This window comes from Sylvia atricapilla, chromosome 33 (genome assembly GCF_009819655.1).
Source record: "Sylvia atricapilla isolate bSylAtr1 chromosome 33, bSylAtr1.pri, whole genome shotgun sequence".
Classification (NCBI taxonomy): domain Eukaryota; kingdom Metazoa; phylum Chordata; class Aves; order Passeriformes; family Sylviidae; genus Sylvia; species Sylvia atricapilla.
The window spans coordinates 64,505-91,470 of NC_089172.1; the positions used below are offsets into that span (position 1 = coordinate 64,505).

Consider the following 26,966-nt stretch of genomic DNA (forward strand, 5'->3'; position numbering starts at 1 on the left):
TGTTATCCTCTTTCTCGTTGCCTTTGCCTCCCTCTTGTCCTTCTCCTCCTTCTCTTTGTCTCTGCCTTCCTCTTGTCCTGCTTCTCTTTCTCTTTGCCTTCAGCTCTGGCCTTGCTGCTCTGCAGCTTCTGCCCAGAACTCAGCTCCCAGATCCTGCTCCCAACCTTTGCTGGCTGGGACGAGGTGGGAGAAGCTCCTGGGCTCAGTGCAGGGCACTGAGGATCCTGATCCTTCCTTCCTCCCTCTCCCCTGTCCCTCCTCCCCGCACTCTCGTCTTCCTCTTGCCGAGGCCGTGCCTCACCCTCTGCCTGTGCCTTCCGCAGGTGTTCCTGCTGCTACAGCCATGTCCTGCTACGACCTGTGCCGGCCCTGCGGCCCCACGCCACTGGCCAACAGCTGCAACGAGCCCTGTGTCCGGCAGTGCCAGGACTCGAGGGTCATCATCGAGCCGTCCCCCGTGGTGGTCACTCTGCCGGGACCCATCCTCAGCTCCTTCCCCCAGAACACCGCCGTGGGCTCCTCCACCTCGGCGGCCGTGGGCAGCATCCTGAGCGAGTCCGGGGTCCCCATCAACTCGGGGGGCTTTGGACTCTCGGGGCTCTCTGGCCTTGGTGGCCGCTACTGCGGCCGGAGGTGCCTGCCCTGCTAGAGCCGGGCCGGACGTGCAGCCAGAGCCTCCCCCAGGAAGGGCCAAGCCAGGGGCCGGGCTGGGGCTGGAGCTGCTGCCCGGCCTTTCCACAGCCCCTCACACCCTCCTGACCAGGGCACAGGGAGGCAAACGTGGCCAGCTCAGGCTCCTGCTTGTCCTGCTTCCTTCTGCGCCGTCCCGGGCCCTGCTGTGCCCAGCTCTGCTGGCCCCAGGGGCTCAGCCCCAGCCCAGCGCAGCGGGCTCCTGCTGCTCCCGCTGTCCCCGGGCCTGGGGAGGGCACACCCGGGCTGTGACACTGCTGCCCAGGGCCCCAGCCCGGCCCGGGGCTCTGCCCACCCTCTGCTCTCTTTCTGTCCTCACTCAACGCAATAAAGTTCACTCTGCATTGGAACTGGAGTCTCCTGGAGTTCCTGCCCCGCTGGGATGTGCAGCCCGGCTGCTCCATGGGGGGATGTGATGTCCTGGGGGGGTTTGGATGGGTGAAGGGCGGGGATGGACCTTTCCCACACCTGGGCAAGGTGAGACACCTCCAAGGGCTGCAGTCCCTGCAGGCGCCATGGGGCAGGGGAGGGAGCGTGGCCTTGTGTGAGTGTCACCAGTGTGACCAGGAGGTGCCCCAGGGGACACCTGAGCCAGGACAGAGGTTGGGCAACTTCCAGCTGATGAGTCAAAGCCCTGACCTGATGGTTTCTGGGCCAGTTTCACCCACCTGCCCAAGGCCATGCTTGTGTTTCACCACCTCCAACTGCACCTTTCCCTCCCTTGCTCTAAGCTCTTCTCCCAAGCCCTGGATGCAGAGGGAGTCCCAGGGGACCTGAGGGGACGTGTGCCCAACAGTGCCACTGCCAAAGTCAGCGTGATGTCCCAATTCCTTCTGCTGCTTCCTTTGGAGGGTTTCTCCCCGGGGAACGGGCAGTGCCTGGCCATCCTGTGGCACCTGTGGCACCTGTGGCACCTGTGGCCACCTTGCAGCCATCCTGTGGCACTCAAAGGCTGCTCCTCTGCCTGATTTTGGGCTCCAATGTCTGAAATAAATCGATCCCATCAAGTTCCTGTCTCTTTACCTGCTGTGCAAACGCCCCAGGAGTGTGCACAGGGTGACCAGGAGGTGCCCCAAGGGACATCTGAGCCAGGGGAGAGTTTGGGGACCTGCTGAGGGTGGGTGTGTAATGTGGATATGGGACAGGGATGGAGACACAGGGGAATGATCTCTCACCTGAGAGACAGCAGCAGTGACAGTGACAGTGACAGTGACAGTGACAGTGACAGTGACAGTGACATTGACATTGGCATTGGCATTGACAGGGACATTGACAGTGACATTGATATTGATGTTGACATTGACGTCCACTTGATCTTGGAGCTTTTTTTTCAAACCTTGAGGATTCTGGGATTCCCTCCAGGAAGAGTGACCCCTCCTCAGTCCATTTCCAGGAGTCGCAATTCTCTTTGCCTGCCCTGGGTGCCACGTGTCACCTCAGGACCTTGGGTTGTCCCCTGTGCTCCAGGGTTTGGACGCAGGCAAAGAAAACAACCATTTGTAGCTGGAAATGCACAATTTATGCACAAAATAATGCACAAAATAAAGGCTTTAAGAAGGTGCCTGTAAATCTGCACTGAGGTATCAACGGTCCATGTTTTGCCTCATCAAGTGGAACCCAATGTCCAACCTCCCTCCTGACCCAAATGTCCCCCGGAGCACCTCCTGGTGACACTCACACAAAGCCACACTCCCTCCAATCCCACGCAAACCCCCCAGAACATGACACCCTTGGAGCAGCTTCATCTGGGGACCCCAAAATACAAGGAACTCCAGGAGACTCCGGTTCCAATGCAGAGTGAACATTATTGAGTGTGAAAAGTCATCACAGGTGTGTTGTGGTGACTTTTGGGTGCACATTTTTCCTCTGTGAAGCCCTCGCAGAGATTTTCCCATAATTCTGCCCCAGGGGGAGAAAAACCACAATGAAACTGTGAATCGGATGCAACATCAGTTTAATGATAAAAAGTCAAAGAAGCATTCAGAATCAAAACAAAACAAAACAAAGGGAAAATGTGTATTTATGAAAGGAAAAGAAGCCACTGAAAACAATTCCAACTGAGAGACTGCAAGCAAGACTCCATCTCCCCAAAACCCCTGAGTCAAACCCCTCCGCTGACCGCCGCCAACGGGAGAGTTCAAACCGCGTCAGCGCCAAACGCGCCATCACGGAGACAAGGAAATTTGGGAAAGAAGGACTTTGGAGGTTGGAACGGGGCTGGCCACGGGTCTAGAGAGAACATCTCTCCTGGTCAGGAGGGTGTGAGGGGCTGTGGAAAGGCCGGGCAGCAGCTCCAGCCCCAGCCCGGCCCCTGGCTTGGCCCTTCCTGGGGGAGGCTCTGGCTGCACGTCCGGCCCGGCTCTAGCAGGGCAGGCACCTCCGGCCGCAGTAGCGGCCACCAAGGCCAGAGAGCCCCGAGAGCCCAAAGCCCCCCGAGTTGATGGGCACTCCCTCCTCGCTCAGGATGCTGCCCACGGCCGCCGAGGTGGAGGAGCCCACGGCGGTGTTCTGGGGGAAGGAGCTGAGGATGGGTCCCGGCAGAGTGACCACCACGGGGGACGGCTGGATGACCACGCGGGAGTCCTGGCACTGCCGGACACAGGGCTCGTTGCAGCTGTTGGCCAGTGGCGTGGGGCCGCAGGGCCGGCACAGGTCGTAGCAGGACATGGCTGTGGCCTCAGGAGCACCTGGGGAGAGGGCAGGGAGAGCACCCAGAGAGGTCAGGTACCCACGGAGATGCTGCTGGGCAGGAGGAAACACAACCTGGGGACAAGGGACAGCCCGGACTGGGAGGAAAGGAGGAATTCAACAGAACAGACCCCAAAGTGTTCCCTGTAAAGAAATCCCAACATCTCCCAGCCCAGCAAAACCAGAAAAGAACAACCTTGTCCCTAGTAAAAAACAGTAAAACAAACCCCAGTCCCCAGGCAAAAAACAACCACAAGAACCAAGTGAGAGCAGGATGGAGGAGAAAGACTCAGAGAGCAACGAGAGAGAAGCAAAGATCCCATTGAGACCCGAGGAGAAAGAGTTGGGGAAGAGAAGAGTGAGGCCGAGGCTCTTGCAGCTCACCTGTGTCACCGAGGAGGAGAAGGCAGGAGAGCTGGATGAGGGCTCCTGCTCCTGCTCTGCCTTTTATTCTGTCCTACACAGCCCCGGGCCCAGACGCGCCTTTTCGCCAGGAACGTGTTTACCAACAAGCTCATATTTTATGCAAAGCACCCCCAATTAAGTGAACTGGAGGTTGTTTGTGTTCCCTGCAACTCTGCCTTTTCATTTCCCTGTGCAGGATGTGCCCATTCAGCCAAACTGGCTCCTTTCAATTTGCCAGCATTAGAGGCCAGAAGGTTTTTTAGGGTGTTTTTCAGCCAGGACAGGGCTGGTGTTTCAGCCTGCTGGGTGGAGTGGTGCCGTATTTCCAGGTGATGTCAGCACCTTCCCCTCCTGAGGCAGCTCTCAGCCTTTGGAGTAATAAATGCAGTTTTTTATTTATTATAAACCCAGGATTAAAGGGTTGGTTTTGGTGGGGACTGGCCGTAGACATTGCTGTCTGTGACTCCAAGGCCTTTCAAACCCTCTTAGACGTCATTTATTCATCAGAGAGACTACATGGGTCGGTTCTGAACTTTCCATGGGATCTCTCGTTGCCTTCAGAAGAAATTATCTTGTTTCTTCTGCCCTTCACCTGGTTCAGCATCGCCTGGAGCTCTCCAATCAGCACAACAGGACAGTTCCAGAAGGAAGGACGCTGCTTTCTCAACAACAAATATTAGTCAGGGTCATTATCTTGCCAAAAATACTCCCCTAATGAGAACATCTGACTTTGGAACTCTTCCTTCTCCCCTTCCCTTCCCCACGGACATCTCTCCACTTCTTTTTCCCTCCCTGCCTCTGACCAGACTCTACACAATGTCCCCAAACACTCGGGAACATTTCCAAGCAGGACACCTGAGAGCTGGCAAACCCAGTCTGGGGAGCACCAGGGACCAGGATGCCCCCAGAAATGCCCATCAAAAGATGGAATTCAAGTTTTGACCTGCATTTCCTGTGACAAGACAAGAGCTGGTGTCCCCAGGAGCTGTGACAACCCTGCTTGGGCACCACCTGCACCACCCTGACACCCCCTTCATGGCAAAGGGGGCAAACATCTGTCCCAGCAAAACTTCTGTTCCATCAGAGACAGAAAAACCTTCAATCCCAGAGGTCCAAGCCAGATTCCTTCATCCAGGAGGATGAAGGGAGCTCTCAGGTTGACAGGAGAAGTTTCCCGGAACAAACACGTTCAGAAGAAAAACCCCAGGTGTGGCAGGGCAGATCTGACAGAGAGATTTCCTTCAAAACACACACTACGTTTCCATCCACGGCATTTCCACTTTAATAGCGTTTGAACTCTTTGCCTTTTATGCTTCATCTCCTTGGAAATAAAAAAAATGAGGGCAGCTCATCCTGTCTGTTGTTCCGCTGGAGGAATCAAGAAAAATTTCACTGAGATGATACAAACAATTGATTTAATTCTTTATGTCACTGATACTTTTCCATCCCTCACCCAGTTCTCTATATATTGCTGCTCTGGAATTATGAACTTTCAGGAGGCAAGATTACTATTTATGGAGGTTTGGATTTTTTTATATATATATTTATGGGACCTTTTTGCACCCTCCCAAAGCTCCCAGGTTTTCTGGCTGCCCAAAAGAAAGTGCACTAAAATGTGTAAGAGATTTTATGAGGCAATTCTGGGCAGGTAATTACCACCACAGCTTCCCAAAAGATCATTCCCTTAACATCTTTTTTTCAATCTTGGCCTTCCATGGAGATTTACAGCCTTCTCTGCTTCTCCCTGAGGGTCTCCATGAAGCCTCGGTGTGTCCTCACCCACCCAGTTCTCCCAGGGGTGTCCTGGGGGTGTCACCTCCCTTCCCTGGTGACATTTTGACCCCGTTGCTGCCTGTCCCCACCTGGCTCACACAGGGATGGGAGGGCGTTTGCACAGCAGGTAAAGAGACAGAGGAACTTGGTGGGATCAATTTATTTCAGACATTGGAGCCCAAAATCAGGCAGAGGAGCAGCCTTTGAGTGTCACAGGATGGCTGCAGGATGGCCACAGGTGCCACAGGTGCCACAGGTGCCACAGGATGGCCAGGCACTGCCCGTTCCCCGGGGAGAAACCCTCCAAAGGAAGCAGCAGAAGGAATCGGGACATCACGCTGACTTTGGCAGTGGCACTGTCGGGCACATGTCCCCTCAGCTCCCCTGGGACTCCCTCTGCATCCAGGGCTTGGGAGAAGAGCTTGGAGCAAGGGAGGGAAGGGTGCAGTTGGAGGTGGTGAAACACAAGCATGGCCTTGGGCAGGTGGGTGAAACTGGCCCAGAAACCATCAGGTCAGGGCTTTGACTCATCAGCTGGAAGTTGCCCAACCTCTCTCCTGGCTCAGGTGTCCCCTGGGGCACCTCCTGGTCACCCTGGTGACACTCACACAAGGCCACGCTCCCTCCCCTGCCCCATGGCACCTGCAGGGACTGCGGCCCTTGGAGGTGTCTCACCTTGCCCAGGTGTGGGAAAGGTCCATCCCTGCCCTTCACTCACCCAACCCCCCCCAGGACATCACATCCCCCCATGGAGCAGCCGGGCTGCACATCCCAGCGGGGGCAAGAACTCCAGGAGACTCCAGTTCCAATGCAGAGTGAACTTTATTGCGTTGAGTGAGGACAGAAAGAGAGCAGAGGGTGGGCAGAGCCCCGGGCCGGGCTGGGGCCCTGGGCAGCAGTGTCACAGCCCGGGTGTGCCCTCCCCAGGCCCGAGGACAGCGGGAGCAGCAGGAGCCCGCTGCGCTGGGCTGGGGCTGAGCCCCTGGGGCCAGCAGAGCCGGGCACAGCAGGGCCCGGGACGGCGCAGAAGGAAGCAGGACAAGCAGGAGCCTGAGCTGGCCACGTTTGCCTCCCTGTGCCCTGGTCAGGAGGGTGTGAGGGGCTGTGGAAAGGCCGGGCAGCAGCTCCAGCCCCAGCCCGGCCCCTGGCTTGGCCCTTCCTGGGGGAGGCTCTGGCTGCACGTCCGGCCCGGCTCTAGCAGGGCAGGCACCTCCGGCCGCAGTAGCGGCCACCAAGGCCAGAGAGCCCCGAGAGCCCAAAGCCCCCCGAGTTGATGGGGACCCCGGATTCGCTCAGGATGCTGCCCACGGCTGCCGAGGTGGAGGAGCCCACGGCGGTGTTCTGGGGGAAGGAGCTGAGGATGGGTCCCGGCAGAGTGACCACCACGGGCGAGGGCTGGATGACCACGCGGGAGTCCTGGCACTGCCGGACGCAGGGCTCGTTGCAGCTGTTGGCCAGTGGCGTGGGGCCGCAGGGCCGGCACAGGTCGTAGCAGGACATGGCTGTGGCCTCAGGAGCACCTGGGAAGAGGGGCAGGGAGAGCGCCCAGAGAGGTGAGACACTGATGGAGGTGCTGCTCTCTGGAGGAAGAACAGAGCCTGGGGAGAAGGGACAGCGTGGACAGAGAGATAGAAAGGACAAGGAACTGCAGTCCCCAAGAGAGCCCTAAAAACACAGTCAGGAGCTTCTCCCTCTGCCCTCCAGTGTGGCACAGAGAGTGGAGACAATCACCAACCGTCCCAGCAAAACACATCTGAGGCAAAGCCCCAGCTGGAGCCAGGAAAGACAGAGAAGAGGGAGAAGCAGAGGAAGGCACTCACCTGTTTCACCGAGGAGGAGAAGGCAGGAGAGCTGGATAAAGGCTCCTGCTCTTGCTCTGTGTTTTATACTGTCCCACACAGCCCCAGGCCCAGGGACGGTCTTTGCACATGGAACGTGTTTACCCAGCTCATCCTGCATGCAAAACATCCCAATTACAAAAAATTAGTGTTTTTATTTTTTGCCCTGCAACTCTGCCTTTTCATTTCCCTTGTGCAGGACGTGCCCAGTCAGCCTCCCGGGATCCTTTCAAGTGCTGGGATTAGAGGCCAAAACATTTCCAGGGGAAAATGATTCGTCAGCAGGGCTGGGTGATGCAGCCAGGGCTGAGGAGTGTCCAGCTGACCGCCTGGTGCCAGTCCCTGCCCCTCCAGGGCAGATCCTGCTGGACATTGGCACCACGGGACTCCTCTGGGGATGCTCCCTCATCCCAAGGGATCCCTGAGGTTGGAAAAGCTCTCCCAGAACATAGAGTCCAACCTCTGCCTGATCCTCACTTTGTCCAGAGCACTGAGTGACATGTCCAGGTTCCCCTTGGACACCTCCAGGGATGGAGACTCCAATACTCCATGGGCGGCTCCTGCTGAGGCCAGAGCAGTGCTGTCCATCCTTGGAATGGTTTCTGACCCCTCCATTCCTTGGAATGGTCTCTGACCCCTCCATTCCCTGCCTTCCATCCCTGAATGGTCACTGACCCCTCCATTCCCTTTTTTCCATCCCTGGAATGGTCTTTGACTCTTCTGTTCCCTGGAATGGTCACTGACCCCTCCATCCCTTGGAATGGTCACTGTGCTCTCCATTCCCTTCCCTCCATCTCTGGAATGGTCTCTGACCCCTCCATTCCCTTTTTTCCATCCCTGGAATGGTCTCTGACTCTTTGTTCCCTAGAATGGTCACTGTCCCCTCCATTCCCTTCCCTCCATCCCTGGAATGGCCACTGACCCCTCCATCCCTGGAATGGTCACTGACCCCCCCAGCCCCACTCGGGGTGAGGGACAGCACTGGCCCTCGTGGGACAATGCCCAGCCTGGAGCCTCAGGGCCCTGAGGAGCCTGGCTCCATCATCAGGAAACACTTTAAAGTCCTGCCCTGGAGGGCAAAGGCCTGGAATTATTTGGGATGTGGGACACTCCTCAGCCTCAGCTGCATCACCCAGCTCTGCTGACGTGGCTTTGCCCTTCGGGGCACATTTTGGCCTCTAATCCTGGCAACTTGAAAGGAGCCTGGGAGGCTGACTGGGCATGTCGTGCACAGGGAAATGAAAAAAAGCAGCGTTGCAGTGTCCCCATTTCTCTAATGGGGATGTTTTGCATGCGGGATGAGCTTGGGAAAAGGCGTTCCATTGTGCCCAGGGTGCCCCTGGGGCCCGGGGCTGTGTGGGACAGAATAAAAGGCAGAGCAGGAGCAGGAGCCCTCATCCAGCTCTCCTGCCTTCTCCTCCTCGGTGACACAGGTGAGCTGCAAGGGCCTCAGCCTCACTCTTCTCTTCCCCAACTCTTTTTCCTCGGGTCTCAATGGGATCTTTGCTTCTCTCTCGTCGCTCTCTGAGTCTTTCTCCTCCATCCTGCTCTCACCGGGTTCTTGTGGTTGTTTTTTCCTGGGACCTGGGGTTTGTTTTACTGTTTTTACTGTAGATAGGGTTGTTCTTTTCTGGTTTTGCTGGGCTGGGAGATGTTGGGATTTCTTTACAAGGAACACTTTGGGGTCTGTTCTGTTGAATTCCTCCTTTCCTCCCAGTCCGGGCTGTCCCTTGTCCCCAGGTTGTGTTTCCTCCTGCCCAGCAGCATCTCCGTGGGTACCTGACCTCTCTGAGTGCTCTCCCTGCCCTTCCCCAGGTGCTCCTGAGACCATAGCCATGTCCTGCTACGACCTGTGCCGGCCCTGCGGCCCCACGCCACTGGCCAACAGCTGCAACGAGCCCTGTGTCCGGCAGTGCCAGGACTCCCGCGTGGTCATCCAGCCGTCCCCCGTGGTGGTCACTCTGCCGGGACCCATCCTCAGCTCCTTCCCCCAGAACACCGCCGTGGGCTCCTCCACCTCGGCGGCCGTGGGCAGCATCCTGAGCGAGGAGGGAGTGCCCATCAACTCGGGGGGCTTTGGGCTCTCGGGGCTCTCTGGCCTTGGTGGCCGCTACTGCGGCCGGAGGTGCCTGCCCTGCTAGAGCCGGGCCGGACGTGCAGCCAGAGCCTCCCCCAGGAAGGGCCAAGCCAGGGGCCGGGCTGGGGCTGGAGCTGCTGCCCGGCCTTTCCACAGCCCCTCACACCCTCCTGACCAGGAGAGATGTTCTCTCTAGACCCGTGGCCAGCCCCGTTCCAGCCTCCAAAGTCCTTCTTTCCCAAATTTCCTTGTCTCCGTGATGGCACGTTTGGCGCTGACGCGGTTTGAACTCTCCCGTTGGCGGCGGTCAGCGGAGGGGTTTGACTCAGGGGTTTTGGGGAGGTGGAGTCTTGCTTGCAGTCTCTCAGTTGGAATTGTTTTCAGTGGCTTCTTTTCCTTTCGTAAATACACATTTTCCCTTTGTTTTGTTTTGTTTTTTTTCTGAATGCTTCTTTGACTTTTTATCATTAAACTGATGTTGCATCTGATTCACAGTTTCATTGTGGTTTTTTCTCCCCCTGGGGCAGAATTACGGAAAATCTCTGCGAGGGCTTCACAGAGGAAAAATGTGCATTCAAAAGTTACCCCAACACACCCAATAAAAGTAATTTCGCTGGTTTTTACACTCCTGAGAAGCACTGAACAGGTTCACAAATAAATTTCACTTTCTAGGATTTTCCCCCCAAATTTTTTTTATCCCGCCGACATATTTAAAGCGCAGTTGTGGTTTTTAAGCTTGAGGGACTGTTGATCTTGTCCCCTGTTTAGCATCTTTCAAACCCTTGAGGAATCTCAATTAATATGTATTAATATTCAGAATAATATCTGAATATTAACATGGTCGAAGCAACCCCTGTCACTGTGGCAACCGAAAGAAATCTGAGAATAAGAAAGCCATGAAATAAAATCTATTTGACAATTAAATCATCCTGGATGTGAGATGCAAACATTTGAGGAGCTCGAGGGAAGGCTCCTGCCTTTCAGGAGGTCCAAATGTCCACAGAACAGGCAGAAGAGGTGGGATTCTCCATTCAAACCTTTTATGCTTATCTTTAAAGCTCATTAAAAATTATTTACTCCCAAATTTGCAAATCTGTGGGGGGAAGAGGAGTTTAGGAAGAAGGTGGGATGGAATCCTAGAATATCCTGACTGGGAGTGACCCTGGTCCTGCAGAGGCACCTCAAAATCCCAAAATGTCCCTGATATTTAGGATGAGACTGCTTTTTCCAGTTATTTTTGTAAATAAAAAGAAATTATTGTCAGCTGAAGTGACACCCCAGATGTGGCATTCACTGGTAAAAAACGTTGCACCTGAGGTTTTGGTGCTGTGAGGATTTTATGGTGATGTTGAATTGAAATTAAATTAATTACCAATTTAAAAAAAGTGTGGGGGCATAAAAGTCACTTTGAATCTCTTTTTTATTAAAATGTATGTATGGGGTTTGGAAAAGTGTTCTGTATTTACCACCAACAGACCATTTAATCTATTTTATCCATTTTATCAATTTTTATTTATTTTGTTAATTTTATTTATTTTATCCATTTTTATTTATTTTATCCATGAATCCCCTGATGCAAATGAACACAGAGCACAAGAAGTGAAGAAGGGGAAATTGGGAGACTGAAGAGTCTGGGTGAGGGGAAATAGACCCTGAAATTTACTCTTGCTGATCTGAAGAGGAAAAAAGGGGGAAAAGGGGGAAAAAAAGGAAAAAAAGTGAAAAAATAAAAGGGAAAAAAAGGGGGGAAATGGGAAAAAAGAGAAAAAGCCATGTTCTAGAACATTCCCAGCCCAGCATGGCAGGGGGATTGTGCAAGATGTTCAAATTTTTATTAAGTGGAGGTGCTCAGTTCTATTTCAAGCAGAATTTTCTGCCTTTAAGTGTCTGATCTGTCACCTGCAATGCCTGAAATCATTGGTGAGACGATTTCTGAAGAATTTCAACATGATTTGGATGTTCAGGTGGAAAAAAAAAAAAAATCTGTGTGATAAAACTGTAGGTATTTTTTGACTTTGTGGGGTTATTGAAGCATATTTTTTCTCTTCTTTTTTTTTCTTTTTTTATTTTTTTATTTTTTTTTTTGGCATTAATTAGTTCCCACACACATTTTTTGCTAATGGAAACTTTCCTTGATAAAGGAATCGTCCTGCTTTTGTTTTCCAGTCTAGGCTGAGGCTGGCATTGCCTGAGAAGCATCATCCACTCATTAAAAATTCTTTCATCTTCCCAATTTATGGGTGCTTTTAATTTCTGCTACTTTTAGACCGACTCTAATAATCTCAACGTGAAATTAAGTCAAGCACAGTGTAATAAAGACAATTTAAAATTTTTTTTTCCCCAGCTCCTCAGCAATTTGCTCACTTGTGGCTCCAAGATCAAATCCAAGAGGAGCCAAAACTCTTTTGTGTGCCGTTCCCAGTCTGACCCAGTTAAGGACAACTGTCAATTAAAATGTTCACATCTCCAAAAGTAAAATCTCTGAGGATCTTTCCGAGCTTGGAGAAGCTTTGGGGTGACCCAATTGTGGCTTTCCAGGACCTGAAGGAACCAATGAGGAACTTGGGGAGACAATTTCCAAGGGCCTGGAATGACAGGACAGGGTGAAAAAGGAGATAACACTAAAAAAGGGGAAATTTAGGTTGGATTTGGAAAGGAATTCTTTGTCCCAGGCCAGGTTGGATGAGGCTTGGAGCAACCTGGGGTCATGGGGAGGTTGGATTGGAGCAGGATGAGCTTTAAGGTCCCTTCCCACCCAAACCATTCCATGATTCCACGATTCTCACTGGTGTCTGTGAGCTGAGATGGTGCAGAAGGGGTTTAGGGGTTCCCTTTGTAAAAAGAACTGATAAATGAAGATTAAACCTCCCCTTGTTCTCCCAGCTGTGCCTCAAACTGTGTCACCCACACTGAATACCACAAAACCATCCTGAACTGGAGGTGATAAAATGGGCATTTTTGTCTCTGAATTTAATACCACAAAATCATCCTGAACTGGAGGTGATAAAATGGGCATTTTTGTCTCTGAATTTAATACCACAAAATCATCCCGAACTGGATGTGATAAAGCTCCAATTTGTCTCTGAATTCCAGAGTTCTGGCACTCCCCTGCCTGGGTTCTGTGGGATTCCAGGGCTGCTTGTGCTCTTCAGGGCAGGAACTTCCCCAAACCCCGAGCTGAGGTCGTCCCGACGCCCGGCTGGAGGCAGACCATCACTGGAGACAGGAATTTATTAAGGATTTACACTCATACCCTTAATAAAAGAACGCCTTGGAACAGATGAATTATGCATTGTAGACAATTCTTAGTGTTTTTCTTTGTGACTAAAGTCAAACATACGCCGGAGTCTGGATTTTGTTGTGACTGAGAGGTGGCCCTGGAATAAATTTGGTCCCTAATTCCCAAGATGAGACGAGACCCGCAGGATGGAATCCGTCTGTCAGAAGATAAGGAAATAAAAACAAAGTAAATGAGCAGTGGGGGAAAAGACATTTAATCAGGCGGGAGGTTTGACATTCAGGACGTACTCGTTGGGAATTAATTCCAGGTACAAAGGCTGTCTGTGGTCCCCAGGCCATCAGGGCTGAGGTATAAAAACCAACTCAACCCAACTCCTTCCTACCACTTCTCTTCCCTCTTTCCTCTTTTGTGAGCAAGGTTAGTTCAAATCCTCTTCCCTTTCTCTGCTTGCTGAGTTCTTGCCTTTTAATAATCTGTATTTTTTTTCCCCTCACAGTATTCTGCTGGTTGCTGGATTCTTTTTTTTGAGGGGGGAGGAGGAGAGAATTTTTCTGTTTAAAAAGTTGGGGTTTGCTGTTGAATTTCTGGAGTCCTGACTTGGTTATAGAGATCCTTGAATTTTGTGACGGAAATTTATTCAAACGTGAGATTTCAGACGCATTAAACGACAGAGAAAATATAAGAACTAATAAAGGTTAACGAATTGAATGGGTGGAATGTCTGTGCAAGGGGTTGGAACTCTGGGGTCTTTAAAGGTCCTTTTAAACTCCAGCTCCTTTTTAAAAAAAAACAGAAAATCCAGGAGCTCATTTATGTTTGAGCAGCATTTTATATCTTGGAGGGTCTTTTCCATCCTGGAACGTCAGCTGGGTGCAGAAATTTTGTTCCAGAGTGCAGTGACATCTCCTGGAATGTTGGGAAGTGGAATTATGGGGATAAAGGGAAAGAAGGGGAAAACCGGAGCAGAGCTGAGCACCCCTTAGAAATCAGAGAATTTTGGTTTTGCTGCCGTGGTGGGACCAGACCCAGGGAGGGCACAGGGAATTCCTCCCTCTCCTCACATCCACGTCTGGGAAGGATTTCAAAGACCTCTCCAAGTCTGCTTAAATACATTGAAATTTGTACCAAGCCCTCCTCTCCAAGGCTGCTTAACGATATTGAAATTTGTACCTTTCTGTAGGCAAACCTGGGGCCTGGAAAAGAGTCCTCCCTTTCCTTTTTCCAGCTGCCCGTGGAACTGTGACCAAAGCTCCATTTAGGATTTCTCTCCTAAATCCTGCTCCCGCTGGGGCCCTTTGGATCAAAACCCCAGCAATTAAATTAAAGATGCGGGTTCTTTCCTTTTGTTCCGCTGCCAGTTCTTCCCCCGGGGACAGCCCAGAGGACATTTCAGCCTCTTGCCTTTCTTTATTTAAGAGTTTGGTTTTCCTCCTCAGCTGCTCAAAGGTTCGCTGGGGAGTCGCTGTCGTGATAATCGAGAGAGGGAAATGCAGGGTGTGACATCAACCCTTACCTGGCTCTCAGGTGTGCTCCTGTTCTCTTCCAGACCTCAACCCCGAGCCATGTCCTGCTACGAGCGATGTCCCCCCACGTCCTGCGGCCCCACACCGCTGGCCAACAGCTGCAACGAGCCCTGTGTCCGGCAGTGCCAGGACTCCACCGTGGTCATCCAGCCGTCCCCTGTGGTGGTCACTCTGCCCGGACCCATCCTCAGCTCCTTCCCCCAGAACACCACCGTGGGATCCTCGGCCTCAGCAGCTGTGGGCAGTGCTCTGAGCGCTGGAGGGGTCCCCATCAACTCAGGGGGCTCTTTTGGGGGTTTTGGGGGTTTTGGCTACCCCGGGCTGGGCAGTGGCTACAGCCGGCCCTACAACCGGCGCTACAACCCCTCCCGCAGCGGCTTCTACTGAGGCAGGAGGGGGGAAAAGCAGAGCAGGAATGCTGAGCCCCCCGACCCTGTCCCTGCAGCAGGACTGAGCTCATGGTGTCAAAAATCCACGTCAGATCCACGTCAGATGGCCCACGGATCTTCCAGCTCCACCTGGACGGAGCTGCCCTTGGAGCAAGACCAGCGCTCCGGTTTTACTCCTGTTTCACTTCTGTTTAACTCCTGTTTTACTCCTGTTTTACTCCTGTTTCACTCCTGCACGTTTGTAGCTCTGCTGCTCGGTGTATTCCGTATTACCTGGTGTAAAATCTCCAATCTGGGGACTGGGTGGGATGTGGTTCTCCGGGTGGGCTGGAAGAAGAGCTCTGCCCATGGATCACGTCACCCCCTGAGCTGAGCCTTTCCCCTCACACCGACCCCTGAAGGTGCTTTGCAGGGCTTTAATCCTCTCGAGGATTAAATCGAGATTAATAAAATGATGCTTTTGTCAGAATCTCCTGAGTATCCTGCTGTTTTTTTTTCCTCCTTCCCTCCTGTTCTTATTTTTTGTGGTGAAATTGGTCACTGAGGACGTCATCAACATTCAGTGGGAGCTGGGAATGTTGAGAATATTCAGCCTGGAATGTGGAGAACTCAGAGCATGTCCAGGATCTGATTTAGATTTACAAGAGCCACTGAAAGCACCAAACCAGTCCGTTTTGAGGGGAAAAAAAGGGAAAAAAGAAAGAAATTCTCTTGTTGGGAAGGTTTGGGGCATTCCAACAACTCACAGTTACACAGCTAATATCTGCAGCAGGCTGGGTTGTCCTCAGGAGTTAAATTGCTCATGGTTTATGAACCAGCCTGGCGTGAGATGAAAAACCTCCCTCAAAGCTTCTTTCATCTCCGGGACACGGCATTCGTCTGAACCCTTTGTTCCATCACACCCAGGGCTCCAACACAACGCTACAAATTTCAATTCGCCCAATAATTTGTCAACCCTTTGGTGCCTCACCTGTCCCGGGAGCTGCAAAGGTGTTAATTTGAGTGTGGAGAGCGTGAAACTCCACCAATGGGAGTTGCTGAGTCCTGGTTCCCCATCCGAGGGCTCCCGACCTCTCCGAGGAACTCCGGGTGTTAATTAGGGAACTGCAAACCCTGCCAGGCTGTTAATGAGATCCCAAAATGGGATCTCCCCTCCAAGAGCTGCAGTTTCTTTGCCTGGAGGGGAGGAGGAGGAGGAAGCATTCTTGGGTTATCTCAGATTTTTTTGGATGAAAGGGAAGCGATTTTTTATAGCAGGAGGGATTCCTACTAGAAGGAATGAATTTTGTAACATATCTAAAAAATTACGGGTTGTTGGGTTGTAGAGATTCTGAGGAGAGGGAGTAGAAAGACACTCCTTTTATAGAAAACCATTCTGTAGAAAAATTGTTTTTGTAAAAAAGACTCTGAAAAAAAGAGAGAACTTTCTTGTGCAGAAAATAGGAGGAGTTAAAGGATTTTAAGGAGATGAAAATTTGGCTTAATTTTATTGAAGATAAATTGTAGAAATGTTTAGTAAAAAAATTAAAGTTTCTGAAGGTGTTTACCTTGAGTTAGGTGAAGCCTTTGAGTGCTCCTGACTCAGCGGCTTTGACTGTGATTGTGTCCAGTTCTGGAATTGTGCAGCTCTGGAATTGTGCCCAGTTCTGGAATTGTGTCCAGTTGCAAAATTGTGTCCAGCTCTGGAACTATGTCCAGCTCTAGAATCATGTCCAGTTCTGGAATCATGTCCAGCTCTGGAACTATCCTGGATTATGGTGGGAATCTCAAATGGCTCCACAAAATCCCCACAAGCTCAGTCCAGAATTACTGAGAAAAAAAAAAATCAAATCTCAGCAGAGGAGGGAACTCAGGAACTGCAAGAGTTTTACTGAGGCTCCAAGCCTTTGAGGAACTAATTCTTCATAACAATCTAATTAATTACAATTCAAAACGAATTGCAGATGCCACCCTGGCCAGGGAAATTCCCTCTGCTTGTCCACGGATTTTGGGGTCACTTCTGTGCCTGGAGACTTTACCCAGGGATGACTGTGAGTAACCTCCCAGCTCCATTTTGATTAAAAATCTCTTTTTTCAGACATTCAGTCACTCACAGGTGCTGTCTCAGGAGGATGTTCTCACATTATGCAAGAAAGTCGGAATTATAATCTGAATATTTAGGTCTGGCCTTGATGACAAAAAATCTGGGAACTCTTAATTTGCTCACTTTAATTCATCTCAAAATCAGGCCATTAAGGCATTCTGAGCATACAATAGTGTAAAGCCTCAAGTTAAAACAATATTTATAGTAATTATTTGCGAGGAAGGCTCCAAACAGCTCTGAAAATGTTGCCAGACCTGTTTTTAAATTCACAGCTGGGTTTTAAACGTGTTTTCTGGTTTTTTTCCAAGCAAAGCTCGGATGAAGGAGGAATAAAAAGAATGAAGAAAATTTAAAAGGAGATGAAGATAAACTGTGGATGGCGTTATGCAAATTAATTCCTCAACTAACTCCTAGAGAGGAAATATTTTTTAAAAATATCTGCTAATTCCTTCAAATATGGAGAAATAGTGAGGAATGTACAGGTAAAAACAGCCAAGGAATTTTTTTTTTTTTTGACAATCCTCCTGAAATATGAGATGGCTCAACCCAAACCTTGAACTTTTTCATTTTGATTTAAAAGAAAGCATCTGCAATTCCTGCAGATAGAAACAATGACACCAATCTCACAGCCCAATTACTGCTCTGCACCCCCCAAATCTTGGTAACGTGTCATTAAATAAAATACAAGAATTCAGATCTAGGTCAGGGATCCGAAATGTGCCAGGGATGGGACATTTGCATGGTGGCACCTGATTAAAGCTGCTGATAAACTTTGAAGTTCCTCAGGCAGCTCTGCCCAAGCCAAGCCAGACTCTGTTCCCAGGGGATCCCCATGGAGACAGCCCTAATTTAAATCGGAGGGTTAATTTAAATGTGATTTTCATGTCTCGGGAGTGGATGCGCCAGGAGAGCCAGAACCTCGGGGGTTAATCCTCGTATCCAGGGCTGGGTTTGAGGTTGGAAAAGAGCTCTGGGATCATCAATCCCAACTGGTGATTGATCCCCACATGGTCACTCCTCGATGTCCCCTGGGACACCTCCAGGGATTCCAAACCTCCCTGGGCAGCCCTTTTCCATGGAAAAAAATTTCCCTTTTCCTCTCCTAGAGAGCCTGAAGGTGTCCAAAGAAGGACTTTGGGCCCGTGACAACCCTGGGATTTGGAACAGCTTGGACTCCATGATCCTGGAGGTTCCTTTCCAACCTCGGGGATCCTGGAATTCCATAAAAAGCATCTTGAAATCCTCCTTGACTACCAAAATCTGCAATTCTCCTGAATTCCCCCAGGATCTACCTTGCAGAGGAGGGCACCCGGCGTTATGCAAATGAGGCCTCATCTCCTTTAATGACACCTAGCAGATCCCAAAGGAGTTTTGAAGGCTGAATAAACCCTGCTGAATTAATCCCAGGAATGAACCTGGCCTGGAATATTTTAAGATGAAAGCGTCTTGTGGTCAGATAGACAAACCACAAGATAAGGAAGCCAAGCAGTAAAAAAACACAAATAACCGAGGCAAAAAAAACCCCAACAACCCTGTAATCAGTCGTGGCCCATAAATCACAACCCCAAACTCGGTATAAAAACCTGAGCTGCTCTAGCCTCTCCCAGCCATTCCTCTTCCCTCCTTTGCTGTCGTGAACAAGGTGAGTTTGAAACTATTTATTCTCTTTATACAACGAACTTTTGCCTTGATTTTGCAGGTTTCTTTCTCTTCACAGGTTTTAGACCAAAGAGGGAGTTTTGTCTTGGTGGCGAGTTATAAAAATGATGAATTAGCCATGTTGGCTAAATGGCTGTGGGATTTTTATTAAATGGGTTATTGTATGGGTTCTTTATTAAATGGGTTCTTTAATAAATGGGTTCTTTATTAAATGGGTTTTTTATTAAACAGGTTCTTTATTAAACGGGTTCTTTATTAAATGGGTTATTTATGCAGTTTTGGGGCCCAAGGATTAAATTTCAGCAGTGAATTCTCTGGTCTGTTCAGAGTGGTGTGACCCATCACAGCCTGAGCAGAGAATTCATCTAAAAGCCCACAAAAAACCCCTGATTTCACTCTCAATTCCCCATCCTGGACAGATCCCTGGGGAGTTGCTCTTGTCCTGATAATTGTGGGTGTAGCCCTGGTTTTGTGCCTGGAATGTTTTGGTTTTCTGAAATTCTTTTTACCGGAAAGTTTTTCTGTAAACAGGAGACGTGTTTTTATAAACTGTAACTTTGTTTTCATTCCTTTTCCCTGGGAGGAATTTCTTCTTGATGTCCCTCTGCTCTGACCAATTCGATTGAAGAATGTGATTTGTTTCACCAATCAGATTGGTCAGTGTAGAACAATATAAAAGGGAGACACATCCCAAAAATAAAAAAAGTCATTTTACAGTCTTCTGTATCTCAGAGTCTGTGTCATCGTGGTGTAAAACAGCATCAAAGTTTCTCTTGGGAAAAGCTCAGGCTCAGAACATATTGGGTCCACGTTTACTGACGCTGTTGTACACCACAGCAACACAAAAGTTTTGACTTCAAAAGGCTGAAAAATTACTTTTATTTTTGGGATGTGTCCCCCTTTTATACTGTTCTACACAGAGCAATCTGATTGGTGAAACAAAGACAAACCTCTACAATGTCATTGGTCAGAGCAAAGGGACATCAAGAAGAAATCCCTCCTGGGGAAAAGAATAGAAACACAGTTATAGTTTACAAAAATATGTTTCTTGTTCACAGAAAATTTTGTGGGAAAGGAATTTCAGAAAACCAAAAAACACCTCGGGCACAAAACCAGGGATAGAGTGAACCTTGTTTTTAATGCTTCCATTCCAGAATTCCCTGCGGCCACAGCCATGTCTTGCTACGACCTCTGTGCCCCGACATCCTGCGGCCCCACGCCGCTGGCCAACAGCTGCAACGAGCCCTGTGTCCGGCAGTGCCAGGACTCCACCGTGGTCATCCAGCCGTCCCCCGTGGTGGTCACTCTGCCTGGACCCATCCTCAGCTCCTTCCCCCAGAACACCACCGTGGGATCCTCGGCCTCGGCGGCTGTGGGCAGTGCTCTGAGCGCTGGAGGGGTCCCCATCAACTCAGGGGGCTCTTTTGGGGGTTTTGGGGGTTTTGGCTACCCCGGGCTGGGCAGTGGCTACAGCCGGCCCTACAACCGGCGCTACAACCCCTCCCGCAGCGGCTTCTACTGAGGCAGGAGGGGGGAAAAGCAGAGCAGGAATGCTGAGCCCCCCGACCCTGTCCCTGCAGCAGGACTGAGCTCACGGTTCTTGGATGCCACAGGAGACACAAATCCCCCAGCCCGGAGCTGTGGGAGTTTGGCATCTCCCCCAAAACCTTTTGCTTGTCTTTTGTTTTGTGCTTTGCTCCGTACTTCCGATCGAGCGTCTTGTCCTGCCTTTTGTTCGTTTGGTTTTGTTGTTTTGTTGGTTTTTTTTTTTTTTTTTTTTTTTTTTGTATTTGACAATAAGCAAAATATTAATTGTTATGAGTTGTCCTGCATGGCTGGATTAGCACAGGCCCTTCCTCAATGAAGAAGGAAGGTTTCCACTTGCTGAATGTGTCGCTGCGAGGGGGATGAGAGTGGGTTCTGTCCTCCCTGGACCATGGAAATGTATTCCTGACTTTTACACTGCTTCCTTCCCTTCCTCAACCCATTAAATTCGTGTTGCATCACCTTCCGAGTCTGCCTGGCCTTCTTTGCTCTCCCAGCCCCTTTTCCAGCGCCTCTGGAAGTCCCCACTCCCAGAAAACACGGCACAAATTATTTCAAAGGAGAACGAGTCAGGCTCCAGTGGTGGAAAACTTTTAAAACCAAGCCCCAGACCTCTTATCGAAGGGACCTGGCTGTGGGTGCCTCCTGCTGGGACACAGGGAATTTTTTTTTAAAGATGTGACACTTGGGCAAAGCCTTTCAAAAGAAGGGAGATTCCTCAGGGAAGCGTGGAGGGAGAGCAGCAGCAGCTGCTGGGGCAGGTTTTGGGGGCAGCCTGGAGCTGTTTTGGGGCTGCAGCATCTCCTGACAGCTGAGCTCAGCCCCGGGTGAGTCCAGGAGGGAAGACACGGGAGGATTGGAAATGTTTCTCCCCTCTGCAATTTGCTGGGCTGGGAAACAAGTCCGAGACCAAGAGATTAAAGGAGTAAAATTTAAAGGATTTTTAGTTCTCACCCTTTTCTGGAGGTGTTTGAAGCCGAGCTGAGCTTTGCCAGGTGCTGCTTTGCTCCTCCTGGGACTAAGGAGCTGTTTTAGACACTGGAGCTTTGCTCCCTGAAGGAAGAAGGTTTGGAAAGCTTCCCCTGAAGGCTCCTGGGTGACTCAGCCTCCTGTCAGCCCATAAAACTCCTGATCCCTCTGAAAAGTCTCCCTCGGAGTCTTCATCTGCCTGGCCAGAGCGAGGCTGAGCTGTAATTAAAGATGCTGATGAGGTTGGACCGACTGCAGTCATTAGCGGGATGAAATTAAAGGAGGCAAATGAAAGAATTATTAAGGAGGGAGGGGGTTTCTTAATAAACACCAGAAGACAGTGGAAAGCTGGCAGTTTGATGTTCTATTACAGGAGGAACTTGGTCTGGATTAAACGTTTAATTTAAATGGTTTTTTGCCATCTCAGCTGAAGCAGTTCCCTGATCAAAGGTGATGAATTCCAAAAAAGTCTAAAGGGTTGTGGCTGAGGCACTGCTGAGAAGGTGCCTTGGACAGGTTCAGGTGGATATTCCTCAGGATAAAATTAATTTCCTTATTCTTGCCATTCCCTTCTCATGAACTGAATCAAACCCCTTCTGGGATTGCACAAAAACTCCCCTCAGAGTTGGGGTGTTTCCTCCAAGCATTCAAAAATTGCATCAGAAGGGTCAAACTTTTCAAAATAAAATAAATTATGAACCTCAAGCACCACTTCCCCCCCTCATTCCTGTCCCAATTTGCCTTTTTGGGGTTAAAAGTCGGTGTGGCAACAAGTAAAGCACAATTCTGAGGACAAAAAGGGAAATCTGGGCGGGTTTGCAGTCAGTGAAAAAGTGATTTATTCACGGCTGCAGAAAATGAGTGGGAACATCGTGTTAGGCACAATGTTTTTCACAGGGGAAGGATTTCTTCTGAAGACCTGCAACGACTCACTCCCACAGAAATAAAAATAGAAATAGAAATAAAAATAATAAAAATAAAAATACCACGAGGTGCTTTTTTTGCAGAAATATTTGTCTGTCAGTAAAAATCCATTTCAACATGAAATTGTGCAGAGGTGAAGCCAGAGCTGCAGCATCTCCTGTGGGTTTATGGGGAGAGGGGAAGAGACAGGAAAGCTCTGGAAATCTTTTATGGCTTTCTGGATGATCCCAGACACCCCCAAACCTTTTGTTACCTGGTCCCCTGCAGGAATTGTTGGGTTTGCTTTGCCTTTGGCCTCGTTCCCAGCAGGGAGATTGGTTTGTTTACTGTTTGTGTTTATTTTATTGGGTTTGTCCTGGCCGCGGATGGAAAAAACCCACAACCCCAAGAGGCCGCTCTTTCATCTCCTCGGGTTTTGCATCCATTCAATATTAAACATCCATTAAAACCTTCCCGGCTCCATCGCGCCTGGCTCCACCTTCCCAAAGTGGGGATGAGTCAAAATCCTGATTTGTTTAGGGTTTTGTTTCTGGCAGTTTGGGGCACACACCTGGCAGTGAGAGTTTTAATTGGAGTCCTGAGTAATTCCAGCCTCGATAAGTGCCCCAGGAGATTTCAGATTTCGCTGCTCATCCCAAAATTTCCGGCTCCTGGGAGGAGAAAAAGGAGCCAGACAGACAAGCTGGACTCAGGGTCACCTTTAGAAGTGGAATTTGGGGCTTTTTTTTTTTTTTTTATCGTCTCTGTACCTTTGATGAGCTGGCTTTCAAACCACAAGCTGCTCTTAGAGTCAATAGGTAATTATTGTTATAAAGTAAATCCAGGGAATAGTTTGGGTGGGAAAGGGGCCTTAAAAATCATCTAAACCATGGGCAGGGACAACTTCCACCATCCCAGGCTGCTCCAAGCCCCATCCAACCTGGTCTTGGACACTTCCAGGGATCCAGGGGCAGCCACAGCTTCTCTGGACAACCAGATTTTTAAACATTTTTGTGCGTGCAGTGAGAACTTTGGGAAAATCTGGTTCAGTCTTGAGTGACGGGAGAGTTTTCATCCTTCATGTCGCTGCTGGGGCTCATCCCAAACCAGGGGAATTCCAGTCTGGAATTGTGCAAATCTTGATTTGTGCTTCAAGGACAAGGAGGAAGGACTGAAGCTCGTGGGGAAGTCTGAGGAATTCCATCAGGAATTCATCAGGAATTCCATCAGGAATCTCTCGGCCAGCCCCTTTGAACCTCTGGTCACATTCAAAGGGTCCCCACGTCCCTGCCCATTTGCTGATCCTCCCCCATTTGCATGTCTGAGCGGTCCAGGGAAATGTTTGGGGAGAACTTTGAAGATTTCTCGCCCTTCAGAAGTCTCCAACCAGCCTTTATTTCCCAGGAGATGTTGAGGAAGATACTCCCAAGTCCGGGAGTTGATTTGCCTGTCTCTACCTCGGAGATGAAACGCCAGGAGAGGTTGGAATGCTCAGCCCTGCCCTCCAGTCTGCTCCTGCATTGTCTGCAATTACTTTTTAATCTGGGAATTGCCTTTGAAAAGGAAACTGGAATTGCTGCACGCCGAGAGAAAGAGACGTGCAAACTGGAAGGCAGAATTGGCTTTCAAAGAGGGAGAAAAAAAAGAACAGGAACATCATAAACGACTCTAAACAACTGCCATTAATTTGGGGAACAATTTTGCATAATGATGCAAGGCCCATCAGGGGAAAAATAATAGTTTAGTGGCAGATGTAAAAGGGTTTGGCGTCTTTGATGACCCCAAAGATGAGCTTGGGCAAGGCTTTGAGTGTCTTTGAGCGGCCCCAAATTCCCAGGCGTCCTCCAGCTGACCTCAATCGCTGTCCTGGAGTTTGATGTAGGGAGAAAAGCCCAGCCTGGAGACTCCTGAGATGAAGGACTTGGACGCTCAGTTCTCAAATTGTGTCTCGGATTCCGTCAGGGGAGAGTGGTGGTTGAATAATAAGGGGATAGATCAGATGCTGATCCTCTTTCATGCTCTCTGCTGAGTCAAGAAAATAAAACCTGTTTCCTCAGATAACCCATTTCCCAGTACTTTTGAGAATGGTGGAGTTTAATCAGCTCTTAATGCTTTCTAACGATTTTATTTCCCTTAGTTTTGTGCCTCTCCTCCTCTTTGAGAGGATTTTGGTGAGATTCTGAGGCAGAAATAGGAATTTGTGCCCTTTTCAGAGCCCAAAACTTGCGCCCTCCATGCAGAGGGAAAGCGATTTTGCAGGGAAATTTCACTGAGCCTTTTCCTGATGGTTCCATTTGTCTGTGTCACGGTTCCTTAGGATGCAAAATAATTTCCCGAGTAACCTTGATGAATCAGCCTCTGACCAGGAATTAACCAGGGGCTCGTTAAGATTTGAGGATAAAAGAAATTCCTCTCCGGAGGAATGCATACATTACAGGGAGGAAATGAAATTCAGGCAGGAAAACACAAACAAGAGAGGAAAAGTAAATTCCCCCAGCCAAAGGAATTTTGCATATGAGGAATCGTTAGCAATTGGCAGCTAATGAGCTACAAACACAATTTGTGTCCCAGCTCCTCGGGGCTTTCTGGGCCAGAGTATAAAACCAGCCCGGTCAGAGGAGCTAAAACCACTCCTGCCTTATTCTCCTTGGAGAAAAGGGTAAGTCTTGATCTGCTTCCCACTTTTCCTGCCTTGTTGCTGGCTTTTGTGTTTTATTTTTCTGCCGAGGAGGCAGAAAAAATTTCTTTTTCTTCAGGGAGGGGAATTCTGTGAAGGGTGGAGGTTTTTCCTGCGCACTTGACCCCCAGATTATTATTTTTTTTTTAATTTCTGTCACCCAAATCTTTCATTTCCAAGCTCTGCCTGAGCGTTGCTCAGCGGCTGAGGGTGGATGTGGGGAATCCATGCGGAGTTTTTGGCTCTGGGAATGGGATCACAAAATATTCGAGGTTGGAAGGAGCAGGGGAAGCCTCCAAGCAGGTTTGGAATGACTCCAGAGAGGGAAACTCCTGGGCAGGAGGGTCTGAACATCTCCAGAAATGAAATCCCTGGCTCAGAAAAACCTCTGTCAAGGCCTCTCCACCCTCACGGTGAAAATTCTGCTCCTCAATTTTTTTACTTGCTGAAGGAATTTCATTTTTTTTTTTTTTTAAATTTTCCCCCTCTATTTTGGGGTACGGTTTTCCCTTGTTTTCAACCCTCACTTCCTCACTCATTCCGGGGCTGCAGAAGGAGTGTGGTGGGAAAAGAAACCTCAGGGAGAGGAGATGGAGCTGCCGTCAGTGATGGGGAGAGGTTTGGGCTTCCCTAAAATTTACTTTCAAGCCGAGACCAACCCTTTCATTCCACTCCCCACTTGTGCTCCTCACAGCTTAATCACACCACTAATTACGACTAGTTCATTTCTGTGTGAAAAATGAGGGTTTTGTTTTGTTTGTTTGATTGGTTTTGGGGTTCTTTTTTTGTAATATTTAAAAAGTTTAATGCAAAGATAATAGGGAACAGAAAGAAAGGGTTAAAATGGGTGGGTGTTTGGCATTTAGCCAAGAGCACACTTTTCATTTTTGGATGTATCTTTTAAATTTTTTTTTTTTTTAATTACATCAGCCTGAAGCATATGTATAAACTAAATGTGTAGAAATAAACTAAATATGTATAAATATATGCATATTTATGCATTTTTAGGAACTGTCTAGCTGCATCTGTCTTTTTAGAGCATGAGTGTTTTTTGGTTGTGGTTTTATAACTACTTTCAGTTTGGGCCTTGGTCTATACTTTCTTTAGATGGCAGATGCTGATAGTTAGCAGGGTCTTTATTAGTAGCAGGGTCTACTATTTAATTAAATAGTAAAACTACTTAATTAAATACTATTATTAATACTATTTAATTAAATAGCATTTAATTTCATCATGTGTTCACTGGGTGTTATCTCCATCAGACAGATATCTCACTCATAATCCTATTAGCTCTAAAACGATGTTTGAGTTCCTGTTAATAGCAGAAATAAAAGCAGAGTTATTTAAACATTATCCACACAGCATTCACGCAGGAGAAACAGGCACCTGTTCTTATTTTAGTTTTGTTTTTCTCGATTTTCTCTCGAATTCCTGAGAGCTCTAACAAAAGCTGCAGGTGGTTTGGAGAGTTTTCTCACTCACGGTTTGGCTGGCGAACAGTTGTGCAAATGCATCTCCAGACATTCATTTTAACATTTTCCAAAAAGCCAACTTTATAAGGCTGAAAATGACTCTTTTATTTTTGGGATGTGTCTCCCTTTTATACTGTTCTACACAGACCAATCTGATTGGTGAGACAAATCACATTCTTCACTCCCATTGGTCAGACCAGAGGGACATCGAGAAGAAACCCCTCCTAGGGAAAAGAACGGAAACAAATTTGCAGTTACAAAAACACTTCTTTTGTTTACAGAAAATTTTCTGGGAAAAGAATTTCAGAAAACCAAAACCACCTCAGGCACAAACCAGGGATAGAGTGAACCTCGTTTTTAACGCTTCCATTCCAGAATTCCCTGCGGCCACAGCCATGTCCTGCTACGACCTCTGTGCCCCGACATCCTGCGGCCCCACGCCGCTGGCCAACAGCTGCAACGAGCCCTGTGTCCGGCAGTGCCAGGACTCCACCTACGTGATCCAACCCTCTCCCGTGGTGGTCACTCTGCCCGGACCCATCCTCAGCTCCTTCCCCCAGAACACCGCCGTGGGATCTTCAGCCTCGGCCGCTGTTGGGGATGCTCTGAGCGCTGGGGGAGTCCCCATCTCCTCGGGGGGCTCCTCGGGGGGCTCCTCGGGGCTCTCTGGTTTGGGGTACTCAGGTTTGGGGGGTTTTTATGGCAGGTCCACCCGGCGCTCCAACCGCTGTGGGCCTTAAGGAAGGATCGGGATGGGCTCGGGAAGGGAATGAGCAGGAAGTGGGATGCAAGATCTCAGCCTTGTCTCTTGCTGATCCCTCACAGCTTTGCCCTGAGCTCACGGGGCTGCAGGAGCTCGGTCTTTGCCGTTTGATGCCTTCCTGTGCTGCCAGGGAGGTGAAAAATGTCACTCCAATTGTCGCTGGGTGTCCAGCTGTAAAGCGCTGCCTTGAAACGGGTTTGTTTTAATTCGTGGTTAATTTTAATCTGTGTTCAAACCTGCTGCTTTCTTACACCTGTGGATTTTTTGTTCT

At 49.4% G+C, this 26,966-nt stretch overlaps 7 protein-coding genes across 7 annotated transcripts; 5 read left to right on the forward strand and 2 right to left on the reverse strand.

Moving 5' to 3' along the window:
* Positions 1 to 343: 343 nt before the first annotated feature.
* On the forward strand, positions 344 to 704 carry LOC136373211 (feather beta keratin-like). Its single transcript, XM_066338132.1, has one exon. It carries the CDS (start codon positions 344 to 346, stop codon positions 647 to 649), a length of 306 nt encoding a protein of 101 aa, XP_066194229.1. The 3' UTR covers positions 650 to 704.
* Positions 705 to 3,006: 2,302 nt separating this feature from the next.
* On the reverse strand, positions 3,007 to 3,357 carry LOC136373208 (feather keratin 1). The gene has a single exon (XM_066338130.1). It carries the CDS (start codon positions 3,355 to 3,357, stop codon positions 3,052 to 3,054), a length of 306 nt encoding a protein of 101 aa, XP_066194227.1. The 3' UTR covers positions 3,007 to 3,051.
* A 3,338-nt stretch (positions 3,358 to 6,695) lies between these two features.
* Positions 6,696 to 7,073, reverse strand: LOC136373210 (feather keratin 1-like). The gene has a single exon (XM_066338131.1). It carries the CDS (start codon positions 7,054 to 7,056, stop codon positions 6,751 to 6,753), a length of 306 nt encoding a protein of 101 aa, XP_066194228.1. The 5' UTR covers positions 7,057 to 7,073; the 3' UTR covers positions 6,696 to 6,750.
* Positions 7,074 to 9,229: 2,156 nt separating this feature from the next.
* On the forward strand, positions 9,230 to 9,580 carry LOC136373207 (feather keratin 1). Its single transcript, XM_066338129.1, has one exon. The coding sequence runs from the start codon at positions 9,230 to 9,232 to the stop codon at positions 9,533 to 9,535; it is 306 nt and encodes a 101-aa protein (XP_066194226.1). The 3' UTR covers positions 9,536 to 9,580.
* A 4,694-nt stretch (positions 9,581 to 14,274) lies between these two features.
* On the forward strand, positions 14,275 to 14,622 carry LOC136373216 (feather keratin 4-like). The gene has a single exon (XM_066338137.1). It carries the CDS (start codon positions 14,275 to 14,277, stop codon positions 14,620 to 14,622), a length of 348 nt encoding a protein of 115 aa, XP_066194234.1.
* Positions 14,623 to 19,540: 4,918 nt separating this feature from the next.
* Positions 19,541 to 19,888, forward strand: LOC136373181 (feather keratin 4-like). Its single transcript, XM_066338106.1, has one exon. The coding sequence runs from the start codon at positions 19,541 to 19,543 to the stop codon at positions 19,886 to 19,888; it is 348 nt and encodes a 115-aa protein (XP_066194203.1).
* A 6,439-nt stretch (positions 19,889 to 26,327) lies between these two features.
* Positions 26,328 to 26,672, forward strand: LOC136373165 (feather beta keratin-like). Its single transcript, XM_066338093.1, has one exon. It carries the CDS (start codon positions 26,328 to 26,330, stop codon positions 26,670 to 26,672), a length of 345 nt encoding a protein of 114 aa, XP_066194190.1.
* The last annotated feature ends 294 nt before the right edge of the window (positions 26,673 to 26,966 follow it).